Source organism: Nyctibius grandis, chromosome 11 (genome assembly GCF_013368605.1).
Source record: "Nyctibius grandis isolate bNycGra1 chromosome 11, bNycGra1.pri, whole genome shotgun sequence".
Taxonomy (NCBI): domain Eukaryota; kingdom Metazoa; phylum Chordata; class Aves; order Nyctibiiformes; family Nyctibiidae; genus Nyctibius; species Nyctibius grandis.
In genome coordinates, this window is record NC_090668.1 from 14,277,166 (window position 1) to 14,301,840 (window position 24,675).

Here is a 24,675-nt window from a genome sequence, read left to right on the forward strand (position 1 = left end):
TGAGCCAGGACATCTTGCTGCTTTGTTTTCATTAATAAAGTGTAAATGTGACTCTCGGCATGCAGGCTCTTTAGGACTGTATCAGCTAAATGGAGGTACTCATAATACTTTATTGTTAACAGCGAGTGAAGCTGCAAGAAGCTCGGTACTCCTGGATGGTTGAAATCTTGAAGAGCAGTATCAGTTGAGCAGTGCAGCAGGAGCCATGTCTCTGCCCTTCCGGAAAGAGTTGGAGAAATATAAGAATATCAATGAAGATGAAATACTCAGCAAACTCTCAGAGGATGAACTGAAACAGCTAGAGCATGTTCTCGATGACCTTGATCCTGAGGTCAGTAATGGGAGCCAGGGGGATCACAGTTCAAAAGCTGCCTATTCCAAATGCCACACACTGCAGCATTTTCTGTTTGTATTCTGTTACAGTAGAGGCAGGGAACCCTAAAGGATGAGCAGCTCAGCTAGGGACATTTTGGTTTTATTCCTGCTGTGATGTGCTACTTGCTTTTGTACAAGTCACTATACCCTTTCTCTGTCCCTTGTCTATTTAGAGATGAGCTTGTCTGCAATCTAAATCTTTAATCATGTTTGTACACTGCAGCATGATGAAAAGATTTTATGGCTGCTATTTCTGAACGCAGCAATAAACAAACATAATGTGTGTTTGTGAAGATCAGTCTTTTGAACTTCTGAAACCTGTTGACTATGTCATTCAGCACAGATATTTTTAGCTGAAGAGAATATATTTAGGCACGATTAAGAAAAATAAGATTCAGCTACACAACTGTCATTTTCTAGAGAGCAAGGATAATTTGGATATTTGAAGATACTCCCACAAAGAATTTAAAGATCTCTGCCCTGGGAACCACTTGATCCCACAATAACGAGGTGACAGTCAGAAGCGTGCTGGATGGGAATTCTGACTGTACCTACCCCAAAACCTTCTAAACTGATGTAGGAGTTTGAAAACTGGCAGGTAAACTGGTAGATAAAACCTGTTCACCCTGGAGACAAAATAAATTTGAAAAAAACACAACAGATTTATAACATCTAGTTTTATATCACAAATTTACCTGAAAATTAAGGGCGGGCTTTACTGTTCTCTCCCTCCATACTGCCACTTCTACGGTGCATTTCCTGGTATGCTCAAGTATCTGGCATCTCAAATGGAGACACAGAACATTCAGAACAAAAAAAACCTGTGGTGCATTTGTAGTCAAGCCACATACATGCAGTAAATTTGTAGCACTCTGGGCACATTTGTGCATGCACAGATAAAATGTCTAGTGACTGGAGATCATTGGATGTGCTCAGGATTCACTGGATATTTGCCATGGATCAGACTTACTGTGCATGTTCTGGCCAACAATGAAGTGCTGCTGCAGCACTCTGGGGCATCTTCAACATGTTGGCTTTACTGCATATGTACCTGTATTCCTCTCTGGGATATCCTGGGCAGAAAGGTGGGAGCCTTATGCATCTTCCTGTATTATGGGATGCAGATGCAATCACATGGTCACATAGCTACATGCTTAAAGTGGGGCTTCATCTGCTTGCTTCCTGCATACTCTAAATAGCTGAAGTCCACATAATTCACCAATTACTTTCTGTGCGTGCCATTCATTTCTAAAGTCCAAAAGACATCTGCATTAGAATGAAAGGAATTTTTGAAAAAAAGAAAAGAGAGAAAAATGAGGAGGAAAAAGAGTAAATGAAGAGAAGAAAATGTAGAGAAGGCTTATCCTCATCTATATACCTGGACTGCAAACTCTGTGGTTATAATATGTGTGAAAAAAGAGCTCTGATCTTGCTCAGTTCTTTGGTGCTGTGATTGTAAATATGGTTAATAAAAATATTAAGAGGTGGTACAAACAAGAAGGCTGGAAGATATACTGCTTTTAATGGTTCCATTTAGGTAATGTGTTTTATCGCTGTCAACAGAGAGCGTTATTTGAAGTGACATACAAAGAATGGTTTCATTTAAAAAACATCACAATTGAAATGAAATTTGAAACATTATATGAAATTGCCTCATCTCCTTTACATGCCTCCCTCTCTTTCACAGAACGCCTTGCTTCCAGCAGGATTTCGACAAAAGGACCAGACCACTAAACCTGCCACAGGCCCTTTCGACAGAGAACGCCTGCTCTCGTACTTGGAGAAGCAAGCGCTGGAGCACAAAGACAGAGAAGACTTTGTACCATTTACAGGGGAAAAGAAAGGTACCGTCCGTCTGCGTGTTGGTGTTGAGTAATGGACTGCCTGGGCACAGGCATCCGCCGCTGCCTGGCCTTTTTGTGGAATACACTGGGACGAAAGTGGTGGAGGCTGTTACTGTGCAGGGTGAAGCTCAGAAGTCAGATCTAGAGCTGTTGTAGCAGGAGATGAAGCGGTGGTTTTGTCTGCCGCGTAGTGGTCTGCCTTCCTACTCTGGAGATATAATGGCAGGTTTAATCAGGCCCGTGGGTGGGTATGGGAACACATGAACGCCAGTCCAGGAAAGGGCTCAATCAGCATCTCCCAGATCAGCAAATGCCTCTATTTGCAGTCAGGGATGGACAAAGGTGGCCTTGCTAACCTCACCAGGACTATTCCCATGTTAAGCATTAGGCCCATGCAAGGGTACTGTAGTGGGAGAAGTTTGTAGGAGGAAGCGTATAAATGCCTTTCTAAGTAACTATTGCCTACAATTGCTGTAAGTAATAGCTTAGGGAATACACTTACAAAAAATAAGTATTTTTCCACTTGTTTACTAGCACATCTGGCAATGCTATTCATGCAGACAGTTTCTCTGCTTCCCCTTGTCCTACAGCTACAGGAAAAAAAAAAGGGAAACACAGGAAAAACTAATTCTAATCATTCAAACATTGGTAGGATAATCTTAGGGCAAGAACAGTCATATTTTTAAGCGAGCAATGTTCCTTTAGCACTATTACCTCCTTTATATTCAGTGGATAAAAATGCCTACCTCAGGCCACCCCTTCATTTGAGAAAGAACTGGTTATGTCTGGGTCCATTTTTGACCATCTGATGAACTGGCCATTATTTCAATGGGACCAGCTTAAGGGAAAGCAGATATTTCAAGAAAGTCAAGTGCAACATTTTTTGCTTTATGTATCATTATCAAACATATAAAATGTTATTTGCAAGCCAAGAGTTGTTACGGTCATTACATTGTGTTCTCATTCTTTGAAACAATGGTTTTAGACAAAGCAGACAGCTTTCAGCTCAATCTGATTGATGCGTTATTTTATCACACAGCACATTCTTTATCCTACTTTTTCCTCCATCATAACTCACACTTACTGCTATTCACAGGGTTGATGCTGACCCCACTAAAATGCAGTGAGCCTGCCAGTAGCAGCAGTGATCAAGCACATACTGTACAGAAAACAAAACAGTTTATTGTATTATGGATTTATTACCAATTGTTTCCCTTTTCCAGTGTCCTCCACACGCTGTGTTAGCAGTACGAGTTACCACTTGCAGGTCTCTGCGTATTTATACCAACACCTTCAGACCTTACTGATATTTACTGACTTAGGGCTAAAACTTCACAGTAGTCATGCCTGAGATCTCCAAACATGCCTGAAACATAAGTACACAAAAAAACAGCAGTGCGTGGAATGGCATATACCCATAGGACCAGCACTTGATCTGTACAAAACTAATCCCTGTGTCGTCCCTGACAGCATTATTGTACTGTCAGGGCAGACTGCACTGGCCTGTTTATTCTATTTCAGTTTTCTTTTGATGAGGCTAAAGCAGTATTATTCATATGTTTGCTTCCAGATGCCCTTAAAGTGCTTATTAGTGCTGCTTATTAATTCCTGGTATCTCTGGTGTGGAAATACCACTGCTTTACAAACACAAATAACCACACATGTCACTTTTCCCTCAGTACAGAGTGAATTCAGCCATGCTGGCATTTAAAGCTATTCTTATTTTGGTTTTTGATTCACTGTGGTCATTTACTTCAAAATTACAATTTTAAGATTTATCACAATTACGAGGTTATGACAGCATTTTAGACTAAGAGAATTATTCCCTTAATTTCTCCTGTTCCTTGTACAACACCAGTTCCTGACAAAACCTTCAGTATCGGCTTTAGCAGATTAAGTCAAATGAAAACAACCACGTTCTGTGATTTCTGCAGTCATTTTACAATTATAATCTAAACACAAAGAATTCTGCTAAATTTTCTTTGAAGTCAAAGGCCAAATGCCATGAAAATACCCTTTGTTTCTTCTTTAATATTAGAAACAGCTGACTTAATGAGATCTGTATACCTGATGAGGTCTACTACCTTGACAACTGAGAACTGGATGAACAGCACAGTGTCATTTTTGTGCTGCTTTAAGGGAACTGGCTTTGCGAAAGAATCGGTTTATTTTGAGCTTAATACCCTATCGGTACTTGTGTCTCTCTTCTGGCCTCGACTTGGCAGGAGGTGTCCTACAGAAAGACGACCAGACTTCAAACACTGGGCTTCTCCATCTCCTTTTCTTGTTCTCCTTCCCCCTTTCTCCGCACTGCAAAGACTTCATGCAGAATCTGAACCTTATAAAACATATGACTGAGATCTCCATCTGCCAAATGTACTGAAGTCTTCCTAGGAATTGTATGATAATTCTGCCAATTGGGTGAATCTGGTGAAACGTGATGAGTGTCACGTAAAGGCCATGCGTGGCTGGCTCTGGATCTTAGAGTCTGTGCTTGTAACTGCGTCATTACTTATTTTGACAAACTTGACTGAAGAGACAGTAACAGAATGACTGTATTAAAATATTAAGGACTTGATTTTCACTTATACTAAGGTGTTTTCTGTGCAAGGAAATAAAGCAATCCTGCAAAGACATTTCCAAGGTATGACACTACATGCTAGAGTTAAAGTCACTTTAATTAAAGAATAATTAGTATTCTTCCAAAGCTTAGTAATTAGTTCAGGATAAATAATTTACATTTCTAAAATATGTTCTCAAAATAAACTAAAGAAGAATATCTCTTGAGGAAAAGCTTATTCTTCACCTTCTGCATGTTGACGGTCTCTAAGGTGTATTTACAGATTGGTAAATATTTATATAATTATATTATATAGATGCCTGTTAAATGATTTCTTTACATTATAGCACTGCTATAATGTAGCCACACTGTAAATAGTCCCCAATTAATTTTATGTTAATTCCTCTAGTTAAAAATTAAGTTCTGGGGCAGCTCCAAAATGCATCCAGTTGTGTATAATTAGAAATGGGAGGTGTTGATGCCAGTGTACCATTTGGCAGTATTTACCACCTGAGAATATTTGTGTGTCAGTAGGATTAGAATATGTCAAATATTGTTTAAACTTTTGTCACTGTTTTATACTTTGGTATTTTTCTGCCACTAGGAAAGCATTTATTTTTTCAAATTTAGAAAGTGGGATGCTTCTATCGAATGTTAAGTGACATTTCTGTCAGTTCCTCTGTTTATCATGCAAAGCTGATACTGACTTGAAAATTCAGTGATGAGCTGAAAAGAAGGTGGCATTTAAAATATCCTCCTTCCAGAACAGTCTGTGATACATCATTACTGTTTATCTAGTGTCTCTGCCGCTCTTTTTTTTTTGTGTTAATGATTTATTGGAGAGTTCTTGACCAAAAAGCAATACCAAACAGCTGCTGAAGAACAAAATTCAGTTGCTTATGTTGGTCTCTAGATGCTGAATACAACCATCAGGTTTTGATTGTGCTAGAAAACAAGCCAAAACAAATTCCAGAGCGGATGGGGATATTCAGAGTGGTTAAGACACAGGAAGTGTTAAATATGAATTCAAGGCAGGGGGCTGGTAGTGCAAGGAATTGCTGTGTTTTTGATTGTAATCGTGGTTTTGAGAGGTTGGAAAAGTTTGGCAAAAACAACCAAACGTATGGCATGAATTAGGGTTTTGGCCCTCTGCCATATTTCTGCATGTTAACATACTACATTAATTGCTGTACAAAAAAAAAAGGTTTTAAGCCTGTATGGGATAGCTCTCAAATTTCAATGAAAACCCTAGTGTTGTGCTGAACTGGGGCCAGACCGGTCACAGCCTGACAGCCATGCACCCAAACTGCCCTCCAAGCAATTTTTTCAGACCGCTTTGCCCCACATCCTCCCTAACACAAGTAAGGGGTAGGTGCTTCGTTTGAATGTCCCCATGGTGAGTGTTTGCTCCCATTGTGGTGTGCAAACAGTCTGGTGGCTTTCACGAACTGTTGCGCAACACAGCTGTTCATCAGCCATTCCCACAAACAGAGGGGTCCTCATTAATGAGCAATGGAGGTATAGGGAGTTAGGGCTGATAATTGTAGTTATAGTGATTGGCAGTTTATAAGTGTTTATCTTATGTGTTTTTGGATTAGTTCCTGCTTAGGATAGATATTCTAGAAATCCTTACATAGAACCTGATGAACTACGGAAGTTCCTTAGACTGACCCACGGCATTTAACACATATAGCTGGAATAGCTGGTTATCACACTGAGATTACAGTGAAGCCTTTTCTCTATCATTTACAAGTTCATGGAAAGTCCAGGAATAAAAAGAAAAGGTGGAAAAAGTAAGGGGCAGCGCAGGCACAAAATATTAAAGAGCAATGTCAATGCTGCATGTTTTCTTTTACTGAACGTGGTATGTACATCTGAGCTCAGTTAAGATCTGAGTACTACTGTAATACAAGCATAAACCATTAACAACATTTCTGTTTCTGCTTTGTTGCAGTGGTTCTTTTAACGACACGATACTAATGAAACATAATTGAAAAAAGTTCTGTTGTTGTGAAATATCATTAGATATGAAAAGTTGGCCATGCCATTTTTAATTGTTATAAGGATTGCTGTTTCAGCCCTTCACCACTATCCATGTTTTCTACAAGGTCCTCCACTCCTTGCCAAACCATTTCATTTTGGATCCAATCCAGTTCTCATCAAAGTCATGGAAAAACTCTAGTGGATTGGGCTATTGTTATTTGTGGCTGGAAAGGGAAGGGGAACACGCTTGTATGGGATTAAATGCTAACATTTTTAGCGAACTGATAAAAAGGAAAAGGAAGAAAATAAGGGTGATTAAACCAGAGAACTTTTGGCCAAACCCCTGTTTTCAGTTGCTCTGGCAGAGACCAGCTATCTTGCATGTTGTGAAGTGCCAAGCAGAGTATCAATATGCAGCACTAGTAATAATGACAGTCATTTTCAGAAGGTCAAAGTATTAGAGTAGATGCTAATGAGTTCCAATTCCAGTTTCTCTAACAGACTCTATATAAAAACATTAGGGTTTAGTTTAGAGACACGGTATCTTTCTTGGACTGACAAAGGCAGTTTTTCACCCCCAACGCTGAAATGGTTTGTTTAAATTTTTGCCACCTTCTTCCTGTTCTTCAAGGCTTAAGTTTAGAACCAATGTTTGTCTCTGTAAGCACTGGAAGTGCTGCAGTTGCTGACAGTAATGCCTCTAGCCAGTGCCTTTCACTGCTTGCTTTTCTAAGACCCTGTTTTAGTTGCTCATGACTTTGCCAAACTCACACAGTTCACACTGAAATTTCCCATGCTGAGAGTCTGCCTCGGGCTGAATTTTTGGAAAGTGTCAGCAAAAAGGACTCAGCTGTTTCCAAGAACAAGATTAGGAGAAAACACATTGTTTTAGCCATCTAAAGTAAATTTTTCCAGCTGTTTTTTTTATGAGCTGCAGTGCCTCCATGCTTTGAAGAGGGGTCTTGAAATGTATGCCCTTTGCAATCCCCAGGGAAATACACTGGAATTTGGCATCTTCAAAATATTGTACTTTCTTGTACGTCCAGTTTGTTATAGTGTTCTCCAAATATTCCCTCTGCAGTGAGCATTAGTCATGTCCTCAGAGCTTCTGCCTGCATGTGCAGGCGGCACACGGGACAGCACAGCAGCGCCCGGAGAGACCTGGCACGGCCAGCCAGAGGGTGCGTGGGCTGTGCGGGATGCTCTTTGCAACGCTCATCTGGGAGGCCACTGTCACACGAGAACGAAGGGCAGGGAGACTCTCTCCTGCTCTGACAGTGCCCCCCTCACTCTGGGAGGGCACTGTACAGGAGAAAGAGCAAACAGCTGCAGAGAGGCTGGTGCAGAGAGGCAGAGGGATTGGTTTTCGAGGAGCTCTATGTTCAGGATGAAGGACTAGATGTGGCAGCTCTGGGGAAAGGAGGTACGGAAGAAAGCAGTGGTAAGGAAGAGAGGGCAGAGGGAAAAGAGGTGGTGGGAAGGGTCAGGATTCAAAGATGAGCAGGACCAGGGGATGGGGAAGGCATGGGGGGCAATGAGGACAGCAACAGAGGAGAAGGATATGCGTGATGGGAGAAAAGAGGCCAGAGAGGAACATAACTAGTGTGGCACCTAGCTTTGCCTAAGTTTCAAGGTTCTTTGATGTCCCCAAAAACCTGAAGCCCAGTGGCACAGCTTGACTGTTTTCCTCCTCTGCTGCCATTCCACATCAGACATAAGAGCTCTCTGCTACTGTTGGTGAAGCAGGTTAATCCAGAGGACTGCAGTAGGACTACAGTGATCCTAACTGTTGCGGTAAACCGTGTGAGGGTCTGATGAAATTCTGGGTTTCCTTCTGTTTTAAAGATTATAGGTTGGCTTTTATTTATTTTTATTTGAGAAACTACCCTTTTCAGAAGAATTCTGTAAAGGGTATCACTAACGTGGTAGAATCATAGCACGCTGATCAAAGTCAAAGATGCTGCTGCAATTTAACTTTGCTTTTTGTGTATATGCACAACAGATTTAATAACTTTGGAAAGCTTAACTTTGCAGCCTTCCTAAATCTATTATAATATTTTTTAAGGCACAGAATATGCAGACGCTAATGCAAGAGTAACAGTACAGCAGCAATTATGATGCGCGTTTTAATTACTACTAGCTTTCAGCTTCACACTTGGCCTGTTTTCTTCTTCATAATATATATTGATTCCTGGTAAGAACTAATTTAGCTCCATTTTCATAGAACTCCAGAGAGGAGTTTAAGGAAGCTTCAAAAGAAATGAATAGTGCAAAATGGAAAAAGTGAATCAGGTGCCTGTGATTTATGCAAGGCAGATTTCCAAGATTATTGAATTTCACTTCTAAGGTCTGTGTAGCATTCTGTAATTGAGAATAAACAGGCACTCACTGTAGTCAGTGATTCATTGAAAAGTAAGAAGTAGTAAGTGTAACCAGATATTTTCTTGAAAGTACAATAATCTGAACTATAGTTTATAGGAAAAGAAAGTACATTATTGTCATGGCAGAAAATGCATTTGTATTATAAAATGAAGTAACTATCCTTAATAAAACTGATTTTAAATAAAAGGACATTTTTAAAGCTAGTCTAAATGGGCTTATTTCCCATTGCTCTGTGCTTTTTTGAGTTTTGGCTTGTACAAGGTGTGAATAAATACTAATTATTTGTACTGAATAAAAGTGGAGGCAATTTATATTTATTCACAAAAGTCTAATGACATAAGTAAGGCAGAGAGAAGACATACCAGAAATGATGTTTCAAATGCTGTAAAACTATAAACAAAGATGAAACCCTCAAAATATTTTTTAGGTTGGACACACTAGCAAAATCCTACCAACTATGCTATTCAGATCCTTTTTTTTCCCCTTATATAACAATAAACAAATAAACTTACTTCAGGAAAATACACTTGAAGTAGTTCCCTGCTCCATTAATGCATTTTCTAATAGATGTGCATATGATGTGCATCTGATTTATTACTGTCCGAGGAGATGGTGGTAGGGATATGTGTCATTTCCATGCTTTACTTTGACATTGCTTGAATGGGAGAATTTGCTTAATGCAGGAAATCAGAGCTTGCTGAAACCAAGTGGCAAAATTACATCTATGGTTTTATGACTGTACCCAGTGTATTTCTTTTTTTTTCATAGAATTTGTTTTCCTTTTATCTCACTCTGCATTTCTGTGTCTCTCTGTAGTCCTTTTTACTGAATCCTTCTTCTCTCTGGTTTTCAATGGATTTTTTTTCCCTGAGCCTCTTTTGAGTAAAACATGAACCGTATCATATTTCAATTTGAATAGAAGTTTTGCAGTGTGTGAAAAGGAATAGGTCTGCTGGAAGCCTGAGCCGGGACAAATCTCTACACACTGCACTCACAGTCAGAAAGTCCCCTGGGTTATAATAAGCCGGCTCAGTTGTCATCCAGGTCACCCCAGACTCTTATCCCAGTTTGAGAGAAAGAAGGGGAGAATTGCATTGATTGATGCTTAAAATTTCACGTTGAAAAAAGCACTTTGGATTCCAGACATTTTGGGTTTCTATGCATGTGTAAAAATAAAATTATATTTTAATTCTTACTAATTTTATTGGAATTGAATTTTGTTTTGCAGTTAAACAGAAGAATATATTATTTTTGTACATATATGTGGTTATCTTAGTGTTGTTAATACTGATGTAGCTTAAGTGTGATATGTATAAACATAACTTTTGTCACTGTGTTTTTCATTGGTAGAAGGATAAGCTATTAAGACGTAGCACAGAATATTAGCATATTCTGAAGGCAAAATGTGACGCAGCCAACTACCACATGGAACGTTATAATAAAGCACCTTCTAAAATACAGTGTGAATATAAAGAGCACCAAGAGCAACAGCCTTTCTACATAAATCTCACTTTAAAATAATAAAACGTCACTATTCTTCCAAATAATAAATTTTAAATTTAAGCTGTACCATTGAAACAAGCAAGCCACAATCCATATTTTATTTTGTCAGTGAATTCCATGATGGCACTGTATAATGAATTTACAGTGTATGGATGTGGGACTAGGCGGGACCTCCTGAATCTTTAAACTCTGTCTTTAAAATACTGAAGGAAAACTGGTTGACAGCCGTCTATAAACAGAGACACACAGTTTTGCTGTTGGTGGACAAGTAATGAATTCCTAAAAACGTGCTAAATGCATAAGCTCTTCTAACCTCTATCTGCTATGATTCAGCATCTCTTCACAGTGAGATAATGCAAAAGAATGTTCTTATCTAGATAGCAGAAAAAAAGAATATTTTTAAAACGCCACTGGACACCAGCAAGGCCCACATATATTAAAGATATATATTACCATTTTTGACATGACCTTGCCCCTCTAAATATTTCATATAACCAGTAATAGAATTTTTTTCTAAGACATTTGCCAAGAATGCTTTAAATGAAACTATCATTGGGAGTCATATACACATTTAAAACGATTTGGGCTGCCATCCAAGAATTACATATGTCTGAAACAAATGCTTAAAAATTGTATTCCTGTATACGTGAACTGCACAGAAAAAGCAGGAGCCTGTACTGGTTTCCATTACCCCTGGATTTCTTGCTACACGAGATACTTGGCCTACCCACATCCAAAGTCCATAGCGAAGGACCAGCTGTACTACATACCATGTCCAGTTTACACAAGACTTGAGGTCCTGTGTCACCTTACAATATTACGTGTGAAAATATAGACTTCCATCGCTATTTGTTAACAGTCTGGCTGGGGTTTGGGTCTGTGAGGAATCACTTATTGTGAGGTGTTTCATGCAAACTATGGCTCTGTGGAGTATAGCTGTTAGGGGATAGTATTATCCGTCAGGATAAAGATAAGTAGGATTCCCTCAAGATCTCAAATAACCTACTCATTACTTGAAATTCACGTAGAACCACCAGTGATCTGAAAGGAAAATATTTTATGGGTAGTACTCCTCGCTATTGATTGTTTACTCAGATATTCTGATTAATTTTTGTCTTCTAGCTTCCAACATAGTCATGAATTTTTTTTCCTTATGTGTTATCCTTACCAGTCAAGCTGGCATCAAGTTAAGTCCTGGTCAGTGGTGCCTGGAAGCTGCCATGCAACACTTCCAATTAGGTGGTCGTACAGAGAGAGTCTGAAATCTTAGCACCTGTGCTGTTATGAAATCTGGAGAGCATGACTAATCTATCTTCACAGATCATTTCTCACCCCAGATTTCCACTTGACTTTTGTTTGATGTTGCTGGGATGGCTGTCTCTGATTCATATCACCCAGTGCGTGATGCAAGTGAAAATGATTCTTACCTTTGGACCACAAAGGCTTTTGTCTTCTAGAAGCCTCTTCTTAAAAAATGACTTACTTAAAATATCACATGAAAAATGAATCATAATATGATACGTCTTTGTCTTTCTACATAACCTTCTGTCCAGTTTTGTACTCAGAAATTATTTAGCCTTGGTAGAAATATCTCTAGGGTAAATAATTCAAATCCTGCATCACTAAACCTTGCCAGAGTTTCAGAAAATTCCATTAAAGTTTTTTCCTGAGCTTATTCGGTGACCTCAGTCATGGAAGCTGACAGTATAGAAATTGCTGTAGACGAACTTGTATGAAAGATATTGTATGAAGAAAATTGGGTATTATCTACATGAAAATGATACTTTGGACCATAATGGGGAAAAATTAAGCCACAGATGGATGTCGGTGTTGAAAAACTAGAGGCAAAGCATCTGTAATTCAACACTAAATATCAAAACTGCATTTATTAATGTTAACAAAATAATACCACTAATACAGTTAAAATGAAACTATTTTAGAGACATTTCAGAAAGCCACAGGATATGCTTCAAGCATTACATCTAGAGTGTACAAAGCTGCACAAAAAGACTATTTGAAGTTGACAGTGGGCCAAAGCCACCTGCATCCAAAGGTCATCACAGCTTCATTACAAGGGGATTAACTAAAGCCTGTTTGAGAAATAGTTGTTAGGGACAAGGTGAGGGGAACCACTCTGCAGTGGACAGTAGAACATGGGAATTCACAGAATTACCAGAGCAATGACACCATGCGTTGCATGTGGCATCATCTAATGTCTTACTGACTGTATGGGTTTGGCACAGGAAAGCGCTGAGTGGGAGAAAAGCCCCAGCAGCACTGGTGACTGAAGTGCAGCCCTAGCTCTGATTTAAAGGGCCTCACTCCAAGCATTTGCAGTTACATCATCACACTACAGAGGTTAACTATAACAACAGGCTAAAGGAATAATCAGACTTTGTGTTGTTTCTGGATTTATCCTACAGTTTTATCATTTCAGCAGAAGGGCTAATGATCTCAGCCTTGGGGGAATATTGCATGGAAACACAGACCTGCTAACCCCAATGTAACAGCAGTATACAAGGAGAGACAAACAGGTCAGGAGTCTTTCTTGGGGAACACGTGGTTCAGTTCAGACTTTTCAGGCCTGCACGGATGATCAAGAAAAGGCTATTTATGTGAATGATCATGAAGAGACACAGAGGGAAATAGTGGTGGAAAGGCTGGAAATCAAACTGAATTACTGGAAGAGAACAGGTTTGCTGAGCGTTCAGGCTCCTGTATGGAATTTGGTAAACTGAAAGGTTCTTGCAGTAGGATGGTTTTAACTGCTTCTGGTGCCTCATTGAACTATAAGAATGACATTTCTGCAAGCTTTTTGTGTAGATGTGATTCTGCCTATTTAAGACCACAGGAACTTCAGAAAAATCCCAGCTATGACTGCTCCTGGGGATTTATTTTAGGAAATTTGCTTCCACATGAACAATCACCAATACAGAGCAGAAATGTGCACCTTTTATTTTTAGACTCTTACTAATATCCTGGTGTGGAGGATAGCTTCAAGTAAGAATGAGGAAAAGATGCACTTGATAATATTTCCAAGCAGTTCCACTGTCACAGACCTATTCCCCCACTGCCAGGAGGCAGAGGAGTTGTTCTAATAATTCATTACTCACTGGCTTTTTTTCTTCTCTTAGGAAAAATATTTATACCTAAGGAGAAGCCTATAGAAACCCGTACAGAAGAGAAAGTGACCCTGGATCCAGAGCTAGAAGAAGCCCTGGCGAGTGCTTCAGCTACTGAGCTCTACGACCTTGCAGGTTAGATAATATATACATATGATTCCCCCTACACATTCAGTTCTTCTCTGCCTGGACCTGCCACCAGGAGTGTCTCATGATCATCTCTCAAGTACCTGCTGTGACACAATACAGACAGGTGGCCAACCTGTGGGCCACGCATTGCCCAAGAGGACTTCAAGCATGACTTGATAGCTGCTGCATTTTAGACTTCTCTCATCTACTTACAATTGATGTGGCAGGCAAGGGGAGAAGATGAACCAGATGACATGATCTGGGGAAAGGAAGCGTAGATGGTAGACTTCAGGCTGGGGTGTTTCCATTGTAGTGGAGACCATTGATCTTACTGCATCTGTATTGTTTGTAGCATACTATTGCTACCTCCTCTCAACTCTGACATCCCAAATGGCATGATGAACTTGTTAGATGATGCAATGGATGAAGATCCTGCATCCATGAGAAAATTTGGAATCTAACCCCTTGAATCAGAAAATTCGCTGCCAGCTGACTAGACCTGGCTATCTTCACCTCTTTTAATTATTTTCCTTTAATTCAGAGTATAACCTCATGTTCTAGAGTGTGCACAAAGGAAATAATTTTGAAATGTACTTACTTGCATAGATAACATTTGAACCTACAGTAAAACAAAGGACAATCTGTAGCTCTTGAGCTACCTGTGAATTTCAAGCAGTTTCTATCATGGGTATGTCATATATTTATGCTAGTAAAAGATCATTATCTAAATTCTTCCAATAGTTTTGGAAAAAGCAAACCAGCTAGGGCTGGTAAGATCAATGTCAATGGGCCATCCTAAGACCCTGCTCAACCTAGTGGTGAGACCTCCTTATGGAACCATTGACATCTCCTGCCTTTTCCACCCAGTTCAGAGTGGATCCTATCCTTCCCTGGGCTCTTTGAGGTCCATGGTCTATCTGTTTCGGCCTCTACTCTATACAAAAATTTTGGTGGGTGAATTTCAACTCTATTGACAGTTTTTTGTTTTTCATTAGGAAAATCTAAATGAAATATTTCAGCATATTAGATTAATCTGAATCAACATTAAACTCAAAACTCTCATAACCACTATATTGTCCTATTGAAGGATGTACAGATTATCTTCTTCTTGGCTACACCACACATTTCTGGATGCATTAGTCTTGGCTCTGAGTGAATGTGGTGTATCACTGGAATCACAAGATTATAATGCAGCTGGCACTTCTCAGGAAGTTCATGGAATGAAGTTCCAAGTTTTGCTCAGCTCTGGTCAGTGTCCAGCCATTCATGAGGGAATTTGTAGGTATTGAAGTCTAATGAAAAACAGCAAGTAGCACACCTACTGCCAAGAATTCTGAAAATAGTCTGTAACAGCGACTAAAGAGTCATTTTCTTACAGAACAAAGAATATTTTCTGTAACAAAACCTGATGATAAAAGTAAAAAACTACATTAAGTTAATAACTTATTTCATGCATGATCCTATAGAATAAAATACAAGTAGATCATTTATGGGAAAAGTATCAGCAAACACAGCGCAATTTATTCTCTGACACTATGGAAGTTCATTTGCACAAAAGATAACTTTGCAGCTTTTTTACAGAGTTTTGTCATTTCTCTCGTAATAGTGTATATCCTCACTATTTATTTTAAAGTTCTGGAATATACTCTTTTTTCTTACTACAGACTCTCCCTACAAGCAAGCATGACCCAGAGAGTTAACATTTTATAAAGGGAGTTTTGTTTGAGGAACTAAACTAGAATTTGTAGCAGATACTTTTCTGCAGCCTTTGTTCCTGCCATTAATATTGTATCTTGTTGCTGGTATTTACAAATTTTAGCTGTTCTTGGAGTGCACAACATGGTCAACAACCCAAAATTTGATGAAGGAGGAGCCCGCAGTAAGGATGGAAAAGCAACTGTGAGAAGTAAGCAAGCAGATTTCTCTTGTGGGCTATATGTCATCTTTAGGGACTCATACACCTACAGGGTGTGTGTATTGGTCTAATTTAGTGTAATGTGACTGGGCCTTACCTTGATTGATCTAATTAATCATGAGGGGGAGCTCTTTAAAGTAAATACAATCTTAAAATTAATTATCTATAATGACAACAGTACTATGCAAATAAATTATTCTGAAGGAGCTTTGCTTTCCTAGAGAGCAATATCTGGCTCTGCAGAGGTGCTTGAAAGGATGGGAGTATTTCAGAAGCCAAGACAGATATTTTTTCATTCCACTTTAGTTCAGGCAGCGGACAGAAAACAGTGAGCTGTAGCTGAGAGATGGCCACAGCACAGGACAGGCCATCTCGCTCTGAGTACCTACATTTACGCAACTGAAGAATGACTTGTAACCACGGGGCTCAAATGTGGCAGAATCCCTGGCAGAGTCACATCTCTGACCAGAGTCAGACCAAGCTGCATTCACAGGGAGGCAGACTGCATGGATGTGCTCCTGCCCCGGCTACTCTCTCTGATCTACCACCTCCACTTTAGTCCTGTGGCAGCGTGTTTAAACACTGCCTGTTATATGGTTCCTTAGGTACCAGGGAAGCTTAATCATTCAGGAAGTCCCCCAGCAGAAACAGCTGTAGCTACTAAAAACAAATCCAAAAATGTTTGCACTAAAACAGACCTTTGGTGAATCAGGCCTTAGCTCAGCAACCAACAGGAGGCTGGATGGGGGGAGAAATGGGTACGTCTGAATTCCATGTTTTTCTTGAGAGCTGCCAAGCCTCTATCCAGAACTCATCACCTCCAAGCTCTGGGATATCAAGTGGGCTAAACTTTGCTTTTTAAGACAAAATTGTGGAATGTTGTTTTCTAGGGAAGCAGTACTCAAAAAATGTTTTCTTCTTGTAAGGCCATGAGAACAGCAGCTATCTTTACCAAGGACTTTCGTTTCCATCCTTCTTTACTAAAGGGGAGGTGGGAAAGTAGACAGGATACTGTGTCACTTCATTTTTCTCAGGATTAAGGCTGCTCTGCAAACCTCTCCAGCGCAGCCCTGTGCAAGCTGCCATCTCTTTCATAACAGGCAACTACATCCATTGCTAATCCACATAGATTTTAGATTATTTTTGTTGTACTGAGTCAAAATGTCAGCTATGTGAGTCAGCTAAAATATGCTCCAATCACAGACTTAAGACCCAGAAAATCACTGCCACATCACTTTCTTCTTTGGTCCAAGAGCAGTACGTTTCCTTAGCCAAGTGAAATGCTTCAGTAAAAGAAGGAGACATCTCAAAAGTTGCCCATCAATGTGAGAAAACAGCACCATTATTAAAGAAACAAGATGAAACTCATTGGAAGCAACAAGAAGTAGAAAGTGAAAAATACTGCTAACTCTAGACCTAGTATACAGTGATGTCTAACCTGAGGACAGGGTGTAAGTCTCTCCCTAGCTCCCAGTTTGGCAGGGTGCTGCCACAAGTGCAAAAATTGCTTTGCTGTTTTTTGTTCACTTTCCATCCTTGCATCCAAGATAGGGTGAATTCTCTATATGCATTTTACCAGTAGTTTTTAATTTTCTACTCCCTAGGAAGGATGGAGTGTGATACAAAAATTGGAAATCTCCAAACCCCCTTGCTTTGTAACTTTCCTCACCGAAGTGGGAAGCCAGGTGCAGCTGGGTAAAGAGTCCGAAAGAAAACTCAATAACACTAGAGTGTTATTAAGCAGGCATTCTTTATTGCAGCACTGGGCAGCACTGGGGAGCTCTACCAGTTTGGCAAATTTTCAGAGAATATATACCATAAAGTTACACATAGTCATAGGATTTCCAAGAACTCATTTACATAACCATGAGATATGCAAATGTCTGCTCCACATGCGCAGTCGTTTTCCCTAGTGGTCGTCAGGGGTCTTCAGATGAAGGCCAGTAGTCTTCCTCACTGTGTTCGCTGACTGACCCCTGCTTCTGCGCAAACTCAGTCCGAGGATCACGTAGGCCATGTAGGCCACGTCCTTCGAGGCAGCTGTTGCAACTCCCTTATCTTTCGGTTTCTGTGCCTCTGTTTTCCCAAGGCCCAGTTGTCTGAAGTGAGATACAGCCATCTAAATTTAAAAGGCTCCCCTTTATTTATTTATATAAACAGGTTAGTCGAGTGTTTAAGGTATTTACAACATCCCTTGTTCTTGGGGCCCCAGCCGTTTCAAGCGTTATTCAGGCACATGTGAGGTCTCTCAGGGAATTAGTAAAAAAAAAAAAAAAAGTTCAGGGTAAAAGGGAGCAGAGTAAAAACCAGCTCAAGGTTTGTGTATGACTTCATCTCTACTAAGAGTATAAATTCTAAAGAATATTTTTCTTTTGGCCTCTGATACGGCATAAACTTTACCCATTGCACTGAACAGAAATGCGTAGTACATCGAGACTTGAGCACAAGTCTTCAAAATAACTCACTGACTGCAATATAAAACAAAAGGGTTTACACATACTTGTGGTCAGTAACGTATTCCTTTCTCCCCTCTAGTGGCTTGGGTGGTCAGGGCTTATAAATTAATCTCCACAACTATCTGCGTGGGAATTAGAAGTACTAATTGTGTTCTAAGCGATGATTTTTATGCATCTCTAAGAATATTTATAGCTTATAGCTGCCAACATTAAAAACTGTATCTCTTTGGAGCATGAATACTCAAAGACTTCATAAATCCTGGCGCTGGCAGACAGACTTGCTTTTCATGGTTTGATAGCTTTATTATTTAGAAAGTGCAGATGTTGCAATATTACAAGAGCTAATTGCATTTATAGCAAGGCAGATAGCATCAGCCCAGAGAAGGAAACTGAGGGGCCTCCTGATCATGTTCCTGTCTTTATGTTAGCACAGTCTATACGTAGGTGCAGTGACATTTTCTCACTAATGTAATGGGCAAGTTTTGAGCACATCTTCCTTTACAGGTGGTAGACGAAGAACAAAGCAGCCCTTGCAGTATATTGCATCCTATACAATAGTCTTTAAAACTGCTGTGGCTCAAATTAATTGTATTGGGACTTCTGTACAGAAAGAAGGAATTTGCCCATGAGGATACTGCCCAGCTGCTGTGACTACAACCTCCAGTGACATGTTTCTGGGTGCACAGAAGGTACAAAGGGCATGGCAGGGATAACAGGACTAATTCTCCTGTTTCCAAGTTTTGTGGTTCATATAAACCCTTTCTTGAACGCTACAGTACAAACCTAAACGGGAATTGAAAAGCCAGACTGTTACTGATGATGCATGTTCCTCACATCAACGTTTCATGAGAACTTGTGTTGCAGATGTGGTGAAAGGTGAAAAGGTGAAGCCCATCTTTGAGGAACCACCTAATCCGACCAACGTGGAAGCAAGTTTACAAAGGATAAAAGCAAATGATCCTAGTCTCATAGAAATTAATCTCAACAACATAAAGGTAGATGTGGTTGTTTCATTTATGTCATTATAGGAGAGTTTATTCAAGTATTTCTAAAGCTCTTGCCTTTTATCTTCAAATTTTGTCTCCACTGTTCAGGAAAAGCAGAACACAGGAGAGGGGTGTGGAGGGAACTATTGTAGAGGCTCCGAGATCATCAATGCCTGATATTGTATTAGATGCCAATTAAAAGCCCAAGGGGTGACTCCCTCTGGCTGCCTTTAGCAAATTGTAAAGCAAGATCTCATGGGCACTATATAATCATCACCGGCCAAATTCAATTAGCCCACACATGCAAATGGAGGAGGAGCTGGCACACCAAGACTGAACAACCACCAGCAAAATAAGAAAGGAGATTGGTCACGTGCTCGCGTTGGCCTGACCCAATTAAAAGCAGTGCTGACATCGCATCCTAGTGCAGGCCTCCACGGGTCTCTGAAGGCCACTTTGAGATACTCTTAAAAGGATTGGGGATGTTTAAATTGCATAGACTGTGGCTATTAAACAGATTGATAATAATTAAAATCAGTGTCTAGCAATGTGACTGGCTTTCCTAATTACTGGATTTATCTTCTTAATGTAGAATATTCCTATTCCAACACTGAAAGAATTTGCAAAAGCTTTGGAAAGCAACACGCATGTGAAGACATTCAGCCTTGCAGCTACTCGAAGCAACGACCCTGTAGCTATTGTAAGTTTAAACACTGCTTGGAAAAAAGCCACAACAATTTTTAAGCAGGTCTATGTCTGCTTTAGGGTACATTCTTCATTTTCCCTTGCAGAATTCCTCTGTGACTATGCAAAGTAGAAGTGTAATCTCTTCTGATCTACTTCCATGTTCTCCAAGCCTATTTATGTTTTATTTCTTTGTAGGTACTAAGCTATGTTTTGCAGATTCTCTGTTATTCCCTGAAACTCTCAAGACATTATCTTGTATTCCCTCTTTTTGACCCCTCAGGCATTTGCAGATATGTTGAAAGTGAACAAAACACTGAAGAGTCTAAATGTAGAATCCAACTTCATCACTGGGACGGGTATTTTGGCACTGATTGATGCACTGAAAGAGAATGAATCCCTGACAGAGATTAAAATTGACAACCAGGTAAAGGGAGAGCATTGAGTGAGTCCACTTTTGTTTTCCTTCTATATGAATTCCCAGAGGGTTCTCCTAGAGGACTCTGGCAAAGTCAAGGCAGCCTCTGTGGCTCGGTCGTTCTGCAGCTCATGTCCCATATCCATGCAACCAAACAGTGGAAAACTTTTAAATAAAACTGGTCAAAGCCAAATATAAAACCCAGAGCAAAATCTCCAGGGACGGGATTCTCTTTGTAGTTTGCAGCACAGTACTGAAATATAGCCACTTATTTCTCTCTCATATGAAAAAAACATTTTCTTTTCTTTTGGGGACATTTCACCACATCACCAACAGAGGCAGCAGCTGGGGACAGCTGTAGAGATGGAGATTGCCAAGATGCTGGAAGAGAACTCCAAGATTCTCAAGTTTGGATACCAGTTCACAAAGCAAGGTCCAAGAACCAGGGTAGCAGCAGCTATCACTAAAAACAACGATCTGGGTAAGATGCTACTATATCTGCTCATCATTTGTTTATGCGAGCCAAGCCCTGACCTTCCTAGACACAACTCTTCCTGTCTGTACATAAGATTGAATTTTAACTCTACCACATTCAATCTGCTATATGGGAGGGGTGATGCATGGCTCCACAGGCTCTAGAGCAGACAACAGCAAAGATCTTACTATGATCAGGAGCCACTATTCTTCTTCTCCCACTCCTTGTGGGAAGGGGAGTTACTTCAGCCTTTTCCATGAAGTATGCCAGATTTTCAGCTGCCCTGTCAGCTGTTCTGGCCAGTAAGTAGAGAGCCAAACCCATCCTGTTTGTTCAGTGAACACAGAAATCCTCACTTCTTTGCCCTGTCCATGACAGACCAAGCCTGCTCAACCAAGAGAACAAAAAAAGACTTTCCTGCCTGCGTGACCAAGTACAGGCAACGACAATAAAGCTTTGCAAGTTTTACCCGAGTGTGACATGCTCTGCCCTGTGTGCTCAATACACAGAATAAGGAGGAGATGACTAGGCAGGAGTAGTTTACAGTAAGAAGGAAAAAAATTATTAACTGTGTTTTTAATCAATTCTGCTTCAAAGTGGGATGTCAAACCATGATGCCTGCACTGGCTTCAGCTTGGGTTTCTCTCTGTGAGAACTAAGATAAAAGTTGAGCTAGAACCTATTTCTTTCACGCATACTTTTTTTTTTTTTTTTCAGTTTTAATTTTTAGCAGTACCTAAGCATTCCAATGATATACTATTGGTCCTGAAACTATTAGTGTCCCAGAATGGTATTTGAAACATCCCACCAAGAAAAGGACTCTTTTTCCCCAGTATTTAACCATTTGCCATTAGACATATGTCCTGTACTTAATCTTCATTTTCCTGCTTTTGTATTGTATGGTTTTGTTCAAGATTTAGTAGGACAGAATACCTAAAAGAATTCAATAAAATAAAATAAATGAAGCAACAAAACACTGAAAGTAGACACAAATGACTGATGTTACACTGTAGGCTTTGGAATAATGCCGTCTGTTTACCAAGAAAGCACTATGAAATAAACCTCCGGCTAGTAAAGTAATGGGATGTGTGTAGTAATATATTGTTGTTATTGACTTTCTGTAGTGAAAAGCATTCATTCATCCAGTTTTACTGCTTTTGTTCTGTACTTCAGCAGCTCAATATCAGAAACAGGACATGACAGTTTGATGTAACACCAAATTTTATATCACACGAACAGGAGAACCTCACTAATCTTATCTGGCCAAGTCAGAGAAGACTCAATACATTTTTATTAGGGTATGGAGCAGCAAATGCTTCCCAACTAGACCTGCTGTAACATCTCCTAAGTGCTGTAAAAATTCACACAAGGCTGCTTGTCAAAATAATCACGCCCATAACACAAAGCTCATCACTCTCTGCTTTGCTAAATGTCAACTTCAACCTACTTGTTTTTTAGTGAGATTCCAGAGTTAATTAACTTACTATCAGATGGTTGATGCAATCAGAGCATCAACAGATGCTCTGATTAAGTTTAAACAGATAATTTAAGGTCCCATATGATGTTTTCCATGTTGCCAATACTCACTGATATCAGTACTTAAGAGTACTTCAAATTATTTTCTAAAAGGATATCATTATTGCTTACCTATAGTATACACTTGTGCAATTACAAAAGTTATTAATTTTTGATGCCTAATGCTTAAATAATCCAGAGCAGTGCCATGCAGACTAGAGCAGACCAGTATCAATTTAGCTGGAACACAGTGGCTTTTAAAAGAATGACAAAACTGTAACAAAAAAATCTAAATGGAGCCATTGGGAGGAAGCACGGGAAATGGCAATTTCTTCATCATCTAATACCTTTAGCTCAGAATCTGATTTTTATAGAAAATGTATTGATATGAACACTTGGTGAAATTCTACAGTCTGTGATATAGAAAAGTGCAGTTTAGATACAATTCTTTTGTTTAGCATTAAGATCTGTTAATGACGGCATTTATGGACATAATCCTGCTGAACATTTCTTAGAAGCTCCTTCTATCCTATTCGTGTTACTGGGAAGGGAGTGTGTCAGTGAGAAGAGTCCTCAGGCTCTCAGGAAAGCAATAACAACTGCTCTTTTCTTGTTTTATTGGTCTAGTTCGTAAAAAGCGGGTGGAAGGAGAGCGGCAGTAGCCATGCCATAGAGGATGCAAGGCAAGACTGGAGGCCACCAACAACTGCGATCTCAGACTGTTCACTGGTCAGAAGGGAAGGCACTGGAAAACCATTACAATGGGAGTTGCTTATTTCTGTCAATCTCTCCATTCAGCCTTGAAAGCAGAGCCTGTTCATTTTTAACTTTCATGGTTAATTTAATTTTTATGAGAAAGATTCATAGTTGGTTTTATTTCGATGAAAAAAATGTTTTGCAATATCTGAAGCCAATCCGCAGAATCTTAACTGTGTTACCGAGCATAACATAGTGACTCTGACCCTTAGACACTTTTTCGTATGTTACAATATGTTCTTGTGTATGGGTAAGGGATTCTCTGCTGAAAATAGAAATTTTAGGGCCAAGTTCTGCAATGCCTTATGTCTGTGAATAATCCTTACTTATATGTGTATAGTCCTGCCGAACTGACTCCTGCAATAGGATGCTCCGAGGAGTAGAACTAGTAATGCCAATACAGGTTTGCAGGATCACACCCTTGAGCCTCTCTCCTACAGCAGGACCTGGGCAGCTGGAACCACATTGGAACAGCACTCTTCTAGCTTCTTGGGTCTCCACCTGTTCAAGTTCAAGTGCAGGATCACGCCTAGATGTATAAACATTGTCAAAGCCTACTTGTTTACATAAGCTTAGGTTAGGTGAGTCATTTTGCAATGTTACACTGGTATTTGTTATCCTTACTCCATGTTGTAAAGTAATATTAGTGCTGCCAATCCTATAGACTTTGAATATTATGTGTTTTTTTTTTCTAGGCCAACAGGTTTTTATTTGCTACTAGAATGCACAGTTTACAGCTATTAATCTTAATCTAAACAAGTATTCTGAGCAATATTTGTTTTGCTTTGAGCCATGTGTTTGACTTTTTTTAGTTCTGGTATTTATGTACAGTTGTTAGTATTATAGAACTGTTCTCAGGACCTTTTAGATGAAGATTAATTAAATCGATAATCCAGGAGAACAGCTGTGCTACCAGGAAAAAACATTAAAAGGGTAGTTGTGACAGCTACATAACTTATTTATAGGCTCCAGTTAGAGTTTGTCTGTGTATCACAAAGCACTTAGATATTCACATCAGTGCTTAGCTGAATAAGGGCAGATTTAAGCATATGCACCAATGCTTTGCTAAATCACAGCCTTAACTCAGATGATGGACATAATCTTAACCCAGTAGAAAACACTTGTGAAGCAGCAGCTAACCCCAATGCTCAACAGCATCAAATTTTTAGTAAGAATTCAGTCTGATGTTTCATTTTGTGTATTTTACAGTCAAAAACTATTCTCTACCACTGTTTTATCACTGCCATGGTTGTCTCTGACTAACGGCCAGAGGTTCATTTTGGTTACACGTACCCATGCTGTAAGAGCCAAGGGAGACTCAGGTTTGGTGTGTCACACACACCAATGCTTTCAGAAAGCTGCAGGAATGCACCTGGGGCGAGCGCTGCTACCCAGAGAACACTAGCCTCTCCTCTGAGAGCTCCTTCAGGACACCAGGGAGGAAGCACTGCTTCCTTCACCCCGGTGACAGGACACCACTGGAGGTCATGGTCACTCCTGACACAGGGGGAGAGCTGTGAGCCACTGTGCAGCTGGGCATCCAGGGGGGATTAGAAACCAGGGGAGCTCCAG

At 39.9% G+C, this 24,675-nt stretch overlaps 1 protein-coding gene across 3 annotated transcripts; it reads left to right on the forward strand.

Moving 5' to 3' along the window:
* Window positions 1-205: 205 nt before the first annotated feature.
* Window positions 206-23,047, forward strand: LOC137668558 (tropomodulin-2). 3 transcript variants are annotated; one of them, XM_068410169.1, is made up of 9 exons: window positions 206-331; window positions 2,063-2,219; window positions 13,782-13,904; window positions 15,718-15,804; window positions 19,134-19,264; window positions 19,848-19,955; window positions 20,223-20,366; window positions 20,694-20,838; window positions 22,975-23,047. In XM_068410169.1, the coding sequence occupies exons 1-9, from the start codon at window positions 206-208 to the stop codon at window positions 23,007-23,009; spliced, it is 1,056 nt and encodes a 351-aa protein (XP_068266270.1). In that variant the 3' UTR covers window positions 23,010-23,047. The 3 variants fall into 3 exon arrangements, with proteins under 3 accessions (XP_068266270.1, XP_068266269.1, XP_068266271.1); XM_068410168.1 differs by having other exon boundaries at window positions 15,718-15,783; window positions 19,110-19,264; XM_068410170.1 differs by lacking the exon at window positions 19,848-19,955.
* The last annotated feature ends 1,628 nt before the right edge of the window (window positions 23,048-24,675 follow it).

Bases quoted from the DNA above. Each gene is read 5' to 3' on its own strand.
- LOC137668558 (XM_068410168.1), top strand. From the start codon at position 206: ATGTCTCTGCCCTTCCGGAAAGAGTTGGAGAAATATAAGAATATCAAT. The intron at 20,367-20,693 runs GTAAAGGGAGAG...CATCACCAACAG, and splicing joins AGATTAAAATTGACAACCAG to AGGCAGCAGCTGGGGACAGC. The intron at 20,839-22,974 runs GTAAGATGCTAC...TTATTGGTCTAG, and splicing joins CACTAAAAACAACGATCTGG to TTCGTAAAAAGCGGGTGGAA.